Genomic DNA, 15244 nt, shown 5'->3' with positions numbered 1-15244 from the left:
GCGACTTAGCAGCAGCAGCAGGAAAGAATTTCCATGTGATTGGTTACCAGTTACACCTTACCATACCACATTCACCCACAAAACCGAATAACAGGCTTTTCAGTTCGACTGCAAAATACGTATTTATGGTATACACCGCTTACTTGACACAAGGTATGTTCATAAAAAAATGAATCATTCATTACTGTAATCTCTCAGCTGGGTGTTGACTCGGCCAGATCCCATCAGTATTTTTAAAAACATATGACACAATATATTGATAATTATAAATAATAATATAGAAAAACCACACAATTTAATATAATTTCTAAATTATTCAATAAAAAGTTAATATTAAAGAAATTATTTCTTTCAGTAAAATGAATTCTTACATGTCATAAATAATATCAGAATTTTGAATAATGTACTTTACAATCTACCATATAAAATGGTTTAAGTATTTGAATAAAACTGTAAAGTTATCTGGAGACTAGTATTTTGATATCTAACAAAAGTGGAAGATGAACCTGACGTCTATTCCAGGAAAATTTTTTCGATATCAAGCACTTCTGAGAATGAGAGAATCTCAGGCACCGTAGCGCCCTGAGGCTCTGGTTCAACACTTTTGTCTTATTGCTATATATATATAATGGGATCTAAGAGTCTGACTTTAAAAGTACACTCAGAAATCATAAAAGGAGGAAACATTTAAACTACGGTTACGGCATTTAACAGGTTGAAAGGGCCTTAAAACTTTCGTCTAGAAAAAACTGTCTATATATTCCTAGAATGGTCAAACAAAAGGAAAAAAGAAAAGAAATGTTATTTGAAGACACTTGAATTACAGTCATTTAAGATAGAAATCTACTCACAAAAATTAGCTAAGAATTAATTCCATAGTTCATCTAAATTTTCCAAATAAAAATTATTATTGTCCTCTATAGAAGATACAAATAGGAAAAGCAAATTATTAATTTAAGCCAAGGGCTTTCATATACATATTTTAAAGAAAGAAATTAAAATGTATAGTATATTTATAGTATGTAACTTGTCAGAAAATTTACAAATATCATCTTAAATATCATACCACTCCAGAGTATTATTACTTAATTTAAAGATGAAAAAAAGAGAGGTTCAGAGATTTTCAGTTACTAGTCCAAGAAAATACAGTTAAGTACAGAGCTGGAATTTCAATCCAGATTAGTCTGGCTATAAATCTCCAAATCATTCTATCATTTTACATTTACACCAAGTGAAAAAATAGAATAAGAAATTCAGTAACTGATAATTACATCAATATTAAATAAAATTCCTAGGAGCACCAACATTTATTCAATCAAGTAGAAAACTTCACTAGTATAATTGGTCATATCCTTGAATTTTATTTTATTTTTTTGGCTACACAATGCAGCATGCAGGAATTCAGTTCCCCAACCAGGGATCAAACTCAAACCCCCTGCAACGGAAGTGGGGAGTCTTAACCACTGGACCACCAGGGAAGCCCTATCCTCAAATTTTAGAACTGGATAACAACCTGAAAAAAATTTAAATATCTTAGGCTTCTCTGTTATCAGAAAATATGTTAAAATAAACCTGAGAAATACTGGTTTTACTTTGGATTTACCCTAGATTTCCATGACTATCTTCAATTTTAAAAACCATAATTTGGCCTCCGTTTCTCCAGCACTAAATTCCCCTGGTGGCTGAGACGGTAAAGAATCCGCCTGCAATGCAGGAGACCTGGGTTCGATCCTTGGGTTGGGAAGATCCCCCGGAGGAGGGAATGGTCACCCATTCCAGTATTCTTGCCTGGAGAAGCCCCACAGACAGAGGAGCTTGGTGGGCTACAGTCCATGGGGTCAGAAAGAGACTGAGCAACTAAAAAGAAAAAAAATTTCAAAAATGAGCCAAGAGGTGAAAAACATAAGCTCAGGCTGCCTGGGAAGTACCAAATATGTTAATTCCAACAACTTGTGCTTATATAAGGTTAGGAACATGGATTTTGGAGTTAGACTTGTGAGTTAAAATCCGAGCTCACTTATTAGTAGCTGTGTGACAATGAGCAATCACCTAACCTCTCTGTGCCTTATTCCCTCAAATGTAAAATGGGTGGGTTTGAAGAGTAATAGATAATATTTGGAAAGTATTTAGAACAGTGTCTGATCCTACTATGTACTCCAACTTTTGATTAGTAGTTGTCTCAGTAGTACATGATAAATCAATTTCCAATCAGTGATTCATCATTCAATAAGTTCAGTTCAGTTCAGTCGCTCAGTCCTGTCCGAGACTCTTTGTGACCCCATGAACCGCAGCACGCCAGGCCTCCATGTCCATAAGCAACTCCCGGAGCTTACCCAAACTCATGTCCATCGAATCAGTGATACCATCCAACCATCTCATCCTCTGTCGTCCCCTTCTCCTCCTGCCTTCAATCTTTCCCACCATCAGGGTCTTTTCCAATGAGTCAGTTCTTCACATCAGGTGGCCAAAGGATTGGAGTTTCAGCTTCAGCATCAGTCCTTCCAATGTATATTCAGGACTGATTTCCTTTAGGATAGACACGTTGGATCTCCTTGCAGTCCAAGGGAGTCTCAAGAGTCTTCAACACCACAGTTCAAAAGCATCAGTTCTTCGGTGCTCAGCTTTCTTCACAGTCCAACTCTCACATCCTACATGACCACTGGAAAAACCATAGCTTTGACTAGATGGATCTTTGTTGGTAAAGTAATGTCTTTCCTTTTTAATATGCTGTCTAGATTTGGTCATAGCTTTTCTTCCAATGAGCAAGCATCGTTTAACTTCATGGCTGCAATCACCATCTGCAGTGATTTTGGAGCCCCAAAATACAGTCTATCACTGTTTTACTGTTTTCCCATCTATTTGCCATGAAGTGATGGGACCAGATGCCATGATCTTCATTTTCTGAATGTTGACTTTTAAGCCAACATTTGCACTCTCCTTTTTCATTTTCATCAAGAGGCTCTTTAGTTCTTCTTTGCTTTCTGCCATAAGGGTAGTGTCATCTGCATATCTGAGGTGATTGATATTTCTTCCAGCAATCTTGATCCCAGCCTGTGCTTCATCCAGCTTGGCATTTCACATGATATACTCTGCATATCAGTTAAATAAGCAGGGTGACAATATACAGCCTTGACGTACTCCTTTCCCTATTTGGAACCAGTCTGTTGTTCCACGTCCAGTTCTAACTATTGCTTCCTGACCTGCATCCAGATTTCTCAAGAGGCAGGTCTGACACTCCCATCTCTTTAAGAATTTTCCACAGTTTGTTGTGATCCACAGTCAAAGGCTTTGGCATAGTCAATAAAGCAAAAGTAGATGTTTTTCTGGAACTCTCTTGCTTTTTTGATGATCCAGCAGATGCTGGCAATTTGATCTCTGGTTCCTCTGCCATTTCTAAATCCAGCTTGAACATCTGGAAGTTCATGGTTCACATACTATTGAAGTCTGGCTTGGAGAATTTTGAGCATTTCTTTACTAGCATATAAGATGAATGTTGTATGGAACAATTGATAGCCATTTGGAAGAAATAAATTTAGGTCCCTATTTCACATCACTCCCCAAAGTAAATTTCAGATGGATTAAAAAACTAGATGCTAAAAACAAACAAATAAATAAAATGAATTTCCCTTGGAAGGTTGCATTGTTCAAGGAAAAGCTTACACAACCATAAATAATCCACTTTTCTTTATACTCTTTCAAGAAACAGAGGGTAAGATCTTCAAGCCTATGATGTTAAGGGTAGAAAACCCAGTGTAAAACTCCAGTTTCCAAAATCAAGGGAGGGACACTGTAGTGTTATACAGAAAATAAAATGAACTGCCATCTTCCTCCCTGTGGATAATCAGGAACCAATGTGTAAGTCACAGCTTCCCCCTAAAAGAAGCGCTTCACAGTAGTTCCCACTGCACCGTATCATTGCACAACCCAGAGGCACTAGGCAGAGAAGACTGTCCCAGTGGAACTCTTCAGCAAAAAGATCGGAAAGAAGACAGTTTTGCGTGCCTATTAAATGATTTTGGAAACACTGCTATTAAATACTGAGCAGACAGGAAGCAGTATTTATAAAATATATGTAGATTATAAAATTAAAACCAACAGATGCCCCAGTACCATCATCCAAATGTTCACAGGAACAATACTGTTTTATGTGAGGTTCCCATGGACTCCCCTGTCACGCCCCATTTCCTCCCAAGTTTGGTTTTCATCATTCCTTTGCTTTTCTTCAGCATTACCACCTGCCTATATCCTCAGATATTACTTAATTTTTTAAATAAGCAAATTTTATATAATTTGATACTGTAAGTATTTTGGAATTTTTGGCTGTTTATGGCTCAGATGGTAATGAATCCACCTACAATGTGGGAGACCTAGGTTCAGTCCCTGGGTTGGGAAGACCCCCTGGAGGAGGGCATGGCAACTCACTCCAGTATTCTTGCCTGGAGAATCCCATGGACAGAGCCTGTAGCCTGGTGGGCTACACAGTCCATAGGGTTGCAAAGAGTTGGACACGACTGAGTGACTAAGCACAGCACATATGTCAGGAAATTATCCAGGCTGTTGTATAATATAGAGCTGTAATTCATACATTTCCACTGTTGTGCAGAATTCTTAGTATGGATATACCACAACCTATTTGTCCTTTCTAATGTGGATGACACTGTTTCTAATTCTGAACAATGACAAACCCTGCTTCTGTGAACATCCTTGTAACATGACCCCCAGCACACATGCCAGACCGACTTTCCCTACAACATGTGGGTGTGCCTGTTGCGGCACTTTCAACTTCACTAGGTAATGCCAACTTGTTTCCAAAGTATTTGAACCAATTTATATTGCAGTTACTCCATATCCTCAGGAGCAGCTGATATCTTTAAAAACACTTTTTTTTTTCTCAATCTGGGTAAGAGATGTTATCTCTGCAATTAATTTGTGTTCCCCTGATATTTAATGTCACAGAGCTTTTCCTCACATATTAAAATCTGACCATTAGGGTTTCTACTTTTACGAAATGCTTGACAAATCTTTTGTGCATTTCTCTACTGGACTGTCACTTTCTTATTCGATTCACAGGGTTTTAAAAAACATAGTTTGGATATTAATCTATTGACATTTATATAAGCTAACAAATTTCTTACCCCAACTTGTGCTTTAGTTGTCACTCTTGTTAAGGTATATTTTGCTGAACAATAGCCAGCTGAAAAAGTACAAATATTGTGATCCTTATTTTCTTGGTGAAATATATATGCAAGAATGAAGAGGGTAGAAGTGTAATAGGCTGCATGAAATAAATGAAACATATTTGGAATGGCCACTGTGAACGATGGCAGAAGGTATCAGCTAGAAATAAGTAAAGATTCCCCAAAGCATTAGGCAGCTAGAGAAGACTGGTGTAGCAAAGATGAAGTGGAGAAAACAATTGTGCTGAATTTTTTAAATGGTTTAAAACAATCAAAAGAAGAGTATTATTTCATGATACATAAAAATTATATGAAATTCAACTTTTAATGTCCATAAACAAAGTTGCATTGGCATATAGCCACAGTCATTTCTGATACTGAACTATTTTTGCATTTCCAGGATAACATTTTTTTTTTTTCAAACTTTAAACGTCTTGTTTTGTATTGGATCGGAGGGGATTAGCAATGTTGTGGTCGTTTCAGGTGAACAGTGACCAATACTTCTTCCCCAAACTCCCCTCCCATCCTGGCGGCCACAGAACATCGAGTGGAAATCCACATGCTGTACATTAGGTCCTGGTTGGTAGGATAATATTCCCGAAGCAAATGACCCTATACTGTTCCATGTTTCTGTAGTCTGCATCTTGTTTAGCAAGAAGATTACACTGATTCAGCAAACAGGCTGTGCACAGCTTTTACCCTTTCCATTTTCTGCAATAATCTGGATAAATAGGAACTGTTCCCGGAAAATCTGGTAGAACTCATCTGTAAACCTCATTTGAGACTGGACTTCTTTCAGGGAAGAGGGATCTTCAATATTTCAACTGTTTAACAATATTTATTGTATTACTCATATCTTCTATTTCTTCTTATGCCAATTTTGACAATTTATACTTAGGAATATATAGCTGTGTATAAAGCTGCTATTTTTATAATTTTTTATTCTACCTTTACTGTCAAGCCTGTAGTTATTTCTTCTATTTTATCCACATTTTATTTCTCTGTCTTAACTATTTTAGAGCTAAGGCAGCAATATATTCACTTATTATCTCTCTAGAAAATTAGTTTTTTGCTTTGTTATTAATCTTTCATAAACTTTACTTAAAAAACAGCAATTCTTTATACTAATAAAACTAAACAACATAACATGTACAACAACCATAACGTAATAAGGGTTTAGGAATTAACTTAATCAAAATGTATAACTCTCCTATTGGGAGAAAAAAAAAACTTTTAAACTCTAACAAAAGAACCAGAAAATGACCTGAACAAATGGAGATACATTACATGTTCTTGCATGGAACAATTTAATATGTCAATTCTTCCCAAATTAACGTTTTACCTTGTATTAAATCCCCACAAAAATCACAGCTATACTTCTTGAGGAATTCAGTAGACATATTCTAAAATTTATATGAAAGAATAAAGGTCCATGAATAGTTATGTGAACTTTGATAAAGAAGAAAATGAGGGACCAGCTCTACCAGATATTAAGAAAGAGTACAAAACAGGAGAGATAAAAAATGAGGCCTTGCTGAAACAACAGCTAAAAACACTAAAAAAATCAGAACAGAGTTCAGAGACAGATCCATGTACCTTGAGAACATAGTATACAACAAAAGATGGATCAATGGATGGATTTTTTTTAGGATGTGGTAAAAATTGACTTACTCTGTGGAAGGAAAAAAAAAAACAACACCTGAAATCTTACCTAATTCCAAAAATGAAGAGAGACTCTAGACCAGAAGGCAGATTATGACCTGAATGTTCAACATCTGCCTTTGCAAATAAAGTTTTATTGGAAGAAACCACGCCTATTCATTTACCGGTATCTATGACAATTGCACTCATCTCACACGCTAGCAAAGTAATGCTCAAAATTCTCCAAGCCAGGCTTCAGCAATACATGAACCGGGAACTTCCAGATGTTCAAGCTGGTTTTAGAAAAGGCAGAGGAACCAGAGATCAAATTGCCAACATCCGCTGGATCATGGAAAAAGCAAGAGAGTTCCAGAAAAACATCTATTTCTGCTTTATTGACTATGCCAAAGCCTTTGACTGTGTGGATCACAATAAACTGTGGAAAATTCTGAAAGAGATGGGAATACCAGACCACCTGACCTGCCTCTTGAGAAACCTATATGCAGGTCGGGAAGCAACAGTTAGAACTGGACATGGAACAACAGACTGGTTCCAAATAGGAAAAGGAGTACGTCAAGGTTGTATATTGTCACCCTGCTTATTTAACTTATATGCAAAGTACATCATGAGAAATGCTGGGCTGGAAGAAGCACAAGCTGGAATAAAGATTGCCGGGAGAAATATCAATCACCTCAGATATGCAGATGACACCACCCTTATGGCAGAAAGTGAAGAGGAACCAAAAAGCCTCTTGATGAAAGTGAAAGAGGAGAGTGAAAAAGTTGGCTTAAAGCTCAACATTCAGAAAACGAAGATCATGGCATCTGGTCCCATCACTTCATGGCAAATAGATGGGGAAACAGTGGAAACAGTGTCAGACTATCTTTTTGGGCTCTAAAATCACCGCAGATGGTGACTGCAGCCATGAAATTAAAAGATGCTTACTGCTTGGAAGGCCAACCTAGATAGCATATTGAAAAGCAGAGACATTGCCAACAAAGGGCTGTCTAGTTAAGGCTATGGTTTTCCCTGTGGTCATGTATGGATGTGAGAGTTGGACTTTGAAGAAAGCTGAGCGCCGAAGAATTGATGCTTTTGAACTGTGGTGCTGGAGAAGACTCTTGAGACTCCCTTGGACTGCAAGGAGATCCAACCAGTCCATTCTAAAGGAGATCAGTCTTGGGTGTTCTTTGGAAGGAATGATGCTAAAGCTGAAACGCCAGTACTCTGGCCACCTCATGCGAAGAGTTGACTCACTGGAAAAGACTCTGATGCTGGGAGGGATTGGGGGCAGGAAGAGAAGGGGATGACAGAGGATGAGATGGCTGGATGGCATCACCAACTCGATGGACGTGAGTCTGAGTGAACTCTGGGAGTTGGTGATAGACAGGGAGGCCTGGCATGCTGCGATTCATGGGGTCACAAAGAGTCGGACACAACTGAGCGACTGAACTGAACTGAACTGATGGCTGTTTTTAAGTCCTAATGGCAGAGCTGGAGAGTTGTGACAGAGACCATCTAGCCTGCAACATTTAAAACAGTTATTATCTGGCCTCTCAAGAAAATTTTTGCTCAAGTCCTGCTCTAGATAAAGACTTTACTACAAAGGTAAAACTATAAAATTAACAAAACAGAATAAATCAGAATATCTTTTGACCTTAGTGTGGGAGAGAATGTAAATAAAATTATAAATTATAAACCACAGGCAAAAAACTCTTTAAGCTGGTTACACAGAATAAGAATTTCTGCTCAATGAACAATATCATGAATGAAGGTACTGCTAAAAGACAAAGAAGTTATTTGAGAAGTACGAAACCAGCAAGACACCAATATATCTAAGAAACTTCTATCATTTAATAAGGAACAAGGATCCCAGAAGAAAAGCACAGAATTAAAAGTAGCAATTTGCAGAAAAAAAAACCCTAAATATCTAATAAGAATAGAAAGAGATGTTCAAATACATTAGTAATCAGAGAAATGGAAATCAAACCAACAAAGAGATGTCACTAATTTAGCCCTCAGACTTGCTAAAATTAGACAGCAACACAATGCCAAGCAATGGCATTATATAGAAACCCATTTCCTCCCAATTCTGGTATTAACTATCAGTACTAATTAAAATGAAAAGTCACCCTATCCTGGAAATAAAAATCTAAGAGGTAGTAAAATATAATAGCTATGTATCTATATTCAGTCAGTTATCATTTTGCTGAATGGAATATATAGCTGTGACTGTGCTAGCGCTCACAAAATGCATTTAAGAAAATAAATGCAGGTACATATTCACATTGGATAGTTTTCTTAATTCAAGTGTTTGCAGGTCAGAAAATTAGCCAGAAGAAATTTGTATGTTTTATTGTTAACCTGGATACAAGTTTTTACTCGAAATTGTGTCAGACATATTTGTGATAGTCACTCAGTCATGTCTGACTCTTTGTGACCCCGTGGACTATGTAGCCCGGGGTCTCTTCTATCCATGGAATTCTCCAGGCAAATACTGGAGTGGGCTGCCATTCCCTTCTCCAGGGGCTCCTCCCAACCCAGGGATCAAACCCCGGTCTCCTGCATTGGAGGCAAATTCTTTACAGTTTGAACCACCAAGGGAGCCCAGACATATTTGTAAGGAATTTTAAATATAACAGTTTCTAAAATCATTAGTTTGTTTTATTCTTGACTGAGTTGAAAGTAATACACACACCCATCATTAGAGATACACGGAAGTAGAATAATGTTCTCTTTCAACGTTCACAGTGACTTATACCAATAAACACACGTGTAATACACACACTATTTTTGGCTTCTGAACAAGCTGTTCCCTCGTCCTTCCGCCTCTGCTCACGGTTCCACAGTTATAGCAGCGGCCACATCAAAAACACGAGCCGTCCCGTTTCAGGTCTCCTCGTACGTCTCCACAGTGAGCAACGACTCATCTGGACTCTCCCCTTTGTGACAGTCCTTACAGCAACTCTTCCATCTCACTGCCACAGCCTATTTCAGATCCAGCCTCAAATTCAGACCCAAAATTAAAGCCTCAACTCTTTTTTTCTCCCTCTCCCCCACCCCCTCTTCCCTCCTCCTCTTTCTTCTTCCTGCTTCTATGCTTCTTCCCTCACTATGTCCATCTATCCAACCAACCAGTATTTCCTGAGTATCTGTTACATTCCGGGTGCTGTTTTATTGCTGGAGATTAAGCAGTGATGAAGACAGGCAAGGTCCCTGCTCTCTCAAAGTTTCCTTTTGGTTCTTCCTTCACATATATTTATTCTATATTCAGCCACAAAACAAATTTTCGTAGTGAACTGCTCTGCCCCTTGCCAATCCCTTTCTAAAAGATCTACTTGCTTTCCGTGGCCTGCAGAATAAAGTCCAAACTCTGGCTGACCTTCCAGGATCTTTGAGGGTCTGGCTTGTCCCAGCTGAATTTCCCATTACTCCACTCTATACACTTGGTGCTTCAGCTAAACCTGATTGCTTGTTTTAAACCCTATGGCAAAGGGAATGAAGTAGCATATGAGAAAGGTACAGGTGAATACAGCAACAACAACAACACCACCACCTAACACAAGATGACACACAAGAATAGTAAACGAAGAAAGGAAGAGGAAATAGACTGCTCACTGCTTCCCACAGCGGTGCCCAGGGCAGACCCAGAGCCCCGGGCACAGGGCTTTCTTCTCAGGCAAGGCACGCTGATCACTCCAGGGAAAGGTGACAGTGCCACAAGAGGCGGGAGGCCATGGAGCCATGGTAGGAGGAGATTTCCTCTCCTCTCTCAGCTAAGGAGGGCTTGCGCACATCCAGCGGTGTCAGGCAGCTGCCCTGGCCTCACGGAAGCAGGCCAAGTGACCAGCAACAGAAGCACTACTGTCTGCTGGTGGTGATGAGACCACGGCAGCAGACGGCAGCACCCAGGGTCGAGCAGACCCACGCGAAGGAAGCAGCTGAGGCCCCTCCAGGCTCAAAAGGACACATCAAAGTCCTGGCTTAACTAGCACCGCAGAACCTAAGGCTGGAGCTGGGGCCTCAATGCTGAGGTAAGAGGTGAAGGTCAGAGGGCATGAACCTGGGGCCTGCAGGACACACACATGAGGCAGGGAAGTAAAAAACCTCCAGACAACTGCAGGACACCATAAAGTGGCTAACAGTTCCTAGTAGGCCAGGGGAGATTCATGTCGTAACAACTCATGTTTAAGAAGGAAGTGCACGATTTTAGTCAGTCAATCTATGACAAAGGAGGCAAGAATATAAAATGGAGAAGAGACAGTCTCTTCAATAAGTGGTTCTGGGAAAATTGAGAAGCTACATATAAAAGAATGAAATTAGAACCTTCTCTAATATCACAAACGAAAATTAACTAAAAATGGATTGAAGACCTAACTGTAACACTGGATACTATAAAATGCCTAGAGGAAAACATAGGCAGGACATTCTTTGAAATAAATTGAAGCAATCTTTTTTTCGATCCATCTCCCAGAGAAATAGAAGCAAAAGCAAAAATAAACAAATGGCACCTAATTAAACTTAAAAGCTTTTTGGGTAGCAAAGGAAACACAAACAAAATGAAAAACACAACCTATGGACCAGGAGAAAATATTTGCTAATGATAGGACCAATATTTGCTAACGATTTCCAAAATATACAAGGTGCTCATAAAGCTCAATATTTAAAAAGACCCAACAACCCTATCAATAAATGGACAAAAGACCTAAATGGATATTTTTCCAAAGATGACATACAGATGGCCAATAGGCACATGAAAAGATGCTCAATATCACTAATTATTAGAGAAATGCAAATCAAAACTACAAAAAGATATTACTTCACACCAGTTAGAATGGTCATTATTACAAAGTCTATAAATAATAAATGCTTGAGAGAGTGTGGAGAAAAGGGAACCCTCCTACCCTGTTGGGAATATAAACTGGGACAGCCACTATGGAGAACAGCATGCTGCTGCTGCTGCTGCTAAGTCATGTCAGTCGTGTCTGACTCTGTGCGACCCCAGAGACGGCAGCCCACCAGGCTCCCTCGTCCCTGGGATTCTCCAGGCAAGAACACTGGAGTGGGTTGCCATTTCCTTCTCCAATGCATGAAAGTGGAAAGTGAAAGTGAAGTCGCTCAGTCATGTCTGACTCCTAGCGACCCCATGGACTGCAGCCCACCAGGCTCCTCCATCCATGGATTTGCCCGGCAAGAGTACTGGAGTAGGTCACCACTGCCTTCTCTATGGAGAACAGCATAGAGGTTCTTTAAAAAACTAAAAATACAGCTTGTGTGTGTGTGTTAATCGCTCAGCAGTGTCTGACTCCGCGACCCCATGGACTGTAGCCTGCCAGGTTCCTCTGTCCCTGGAATTCTGCAGAATTCTGGATTCTGGGGAATAATGGAATACTGGAGTGGATTGCCATTCCCTTCCCCGGGGGATCTTCCTGACCCAGGAATCGAACCCAGGTCTCCGACACTGCAGACAGATTCTTAACCACCTGAGCCACCAGGGAGGCCCCACGTGGTTCAGCAATTCTACTCCTGGTTATATAACTGGAGGAAACTCTAATTTAGAAAAGATGCATGTACATGTTCTTTTCAGCACTATCTAAAATGTTCATCGCAGCACTATCTAAAACAGCCAAGACATAGAAGCAACCTAAATGTCCATTGATAAACGAATGGATAAAGATATGGTATACATATACAGTGGAATATTATTCAGCAATTAAAGAAGAATGAAATAATACCATTTGCAGCAACATGGATGGAACCAGAGATCAGTGTACTAAGTGAAGTCAGACAGAGGAAGACAAATATCATATATCATCACTTGGATGTGGAATCTAAAATATGGTACAAATAAACTTTATTTACAAAACAGAAACAGACTCACAGACACAGACAGCAAAGTGATGCTTACCAAATCGGAAAGCAGGGGGAGCGATAAACCTGGAATTAACAGATACAAACTACTATCGAAGAAACAGGTAACAAGGACCTACTGTGTAGCACTAGGAACTACATTTAATATCGTGTAACAACCTATAAAAAAAAAAATGCCACGGACAAAGGAGCCTGGCAAGCTATAGCCCATAGGGTCGCCAAGAGTTGGACGTGACTGAGTGACTAAGCACGCACGCGTGCACACACACACACACAGAATAACCTATAATGAAAAAGCCCCCAACTGTACCTGCATATAAAATGACATTCTTAAAACAGCATCCACTTACTAGTGATCATCGCTCCAGTCACGGAGGCCAGAAATCCGATGCTGACGGCGATGACGGAGATGACTCTCCCTTGCCGATGCCTCTGCAGCATCACAAACATCAGCACTCCGGCAGCACCATGGACGAACAGAGAGGAGAAGAGGGCCCAGAGGAAGACCCAGTACCACATCTCTGAAAGGGAAGGCAAGGCGTTGAAAACTGTGCTGGAAAACGTCTTGGAAAAATCCAGTGTAACAAAGCGTGAGCACCCACGGTCTGGATGAAGGTTAAAAGCGATCATAGATACAAACATGCCCAGTACAATACTTGATACATAGTAGTACTAAATAAATTTTAACAATTATCATCATTACTACTGCTTGATGGGGAAATCAACCTCCATGACTTCACCAGGTCAAAGCCACACTCTAATTTCCTCTAAATGTCCCCATGACACAGCTATGCTCTATTATTTTCTCTCATACACCCTCTTGTTTGCAAATCTCCTGGAATAAATTATATAAGTTAATTAATTGCTGTCTGATATATAATTTTCTACACTAAGTGTCCAGACCTTAAAAAAAAAAAAAACTACCCCTTAATTCAAATAATTCCAGATATAAGTCAATGATTTTTATCTTTTACGATTTTAAGAAATTCAGGTGCTTTCCCTCTTGGCTCTCAACTTTGTATACTAAAGAATCATCAGAATTTTTTAAGTGCTTTGTCTCAGGTCATAGAGTGGTCCTAACCCAGAACTCATCAATGTGGCCTCAACTGCTTTCATACAGACACCCGACAGGCATGCCCTTCAGTCTCTCTCTAGTACCCACTCCCTTTCTTTCTGGCCACCTGCCCCTCCATCAGTGCACACGGTTCCTGCAGAGACTGCCTGTCCTCACACTGACTCCATCCCCCTGACCGTGCCTGCAGGGAGGAACATCTGGACAGGCCACTGATCCAAACTGGGTCCATCAGCCCCTTCTCCTGGGAACTCTAAACTGGGACCAAAACAGAGCACCTCAGTCTTTATCCTTCAGGCTGAACCTGAAGGGCTCAGGCTTTGTGAACAGGCATCTCATCATCACGTGATCAAACCCATGATAACAGGATAAAAGAAAAACAGAAGCATCAAAGGCGAGAGACAACCAAATCCCTTATTCCAGTGCTACATACAGCCCTGCCATGTTAACACCCTTAGATTCAATGTGATAAAATCTCCTTGTAATGCAATCCTTTTTAATTGGTCCATGTAAGGTTTCTGTTATTTATAGCTGAAAGAACTGACTCCAAAATATTTAGATGTCACCTTGAGGATCAGCCTTGGTATGCAAACATTCTGCAGTGCAAAATATCTCATCTGCTATTTGTGCTATTTGTTCACTCTCTATCAAGTGAAAAAGAAGGGCAATAAAAAAGTCATGAATAAAGAGAACAAAAATGGATTAATTGAAACTTATTTACTCAAACATCACTGGAGTACAGATATACACTGCTGGTGGGAATGTAAAACAGAGCATCAGCTATGGGAACAGCGTGGTAGTTCCTCCAAAATTAAAAAAAAAATGACCATTTGATCTGGCAATTCCATTTCTGGGTATAGATCCAAAAGAATTAAAGCAAGATCACGAACAGACAGTTGCACAACTGTGCTTACAGGAACATTATTCGCCATTGCCAAGAGGTGGAAGCAACTCAAGTGTTCATCAATGGATGAAGTAATAAACAATAAGGTTTATATATACAATGGAATATTATTCATTGGGAGAAAATTCTGTCACATGCTACAGCATGTATAAATCTTCTGGACATTATGCTAAGTAAAATAAACCAGGCATAAGAGGACAAATACTGGTAAATTCCACTTCTATGAGGTATCTAAAGTAGTCAAGCGAACAGAAACAGAAAATAGGGTGATGGGTGCCAGGGACCTGGGGCAGAGGAAACGGGGGACTTCTTGTCTTAAAATGGGTACAAGCCCGGGGGATCGTTGCAGCAATGCAGTTGTTCTGTGTTTTGACTGTGGTGGCATACACATAAACAAGTGGTAAACCTGTAAAGAACTAAATATAAACACACACAGGAGTACAGGTATAAATCTGAAAAAGGTTGGTGGATTGTATCAAGGTCAACATCCTTGATGTTACACAGTGGTTTTTCCAAGATGTTCCCGTTGGGTAACTGGGGTATAGCTGTTGGTAAGGAAGCCATCTGCAATGCAAGAGT

At 39.6% G+C, this 15244-nt stretch overlaps 1 protein-coding gene across 1 annotated transcript in view; it reads right to left on the bottom strand.

The window, feature by feature from the left end:
• Positions 1–15244, bottom strand: part of TMEM170B (transmembrane protein 170B) — a 40122-nt gene that overhangs the window by 8860 nt on the left and 16018 nt on the right. The window contains exon 2 of the mRNA XM_040249273.1: positions 13040–13210. Coding sequence (XP_040105207.1) covers positions 13040–13210 — 171 coding nt within the window. The remainder of the gene's footprint in view (positions 1–13039; positions 13211–15244) is intronic.

Source organism: Oryx dammah, unplaced genomic scaffold (genome assembly GCF_014754425.2).
Source record: "Oryx dammah isolate SB20612 unplaced genomic scaffold, SCBI_Odam_1.1 HiC_scaffold_11, whole genome shotgun sequence".
Classification (NCBI taxonomy): domain Eukaryota; kingdom Metazoa; phylum Chordata; class Mammalia; order Artiodactyla; family Bovidae; genus Oryx; species Oryx dammah.
This window is presented reverse-complemented; position numbering and strand designations above follow the sequence as displayed.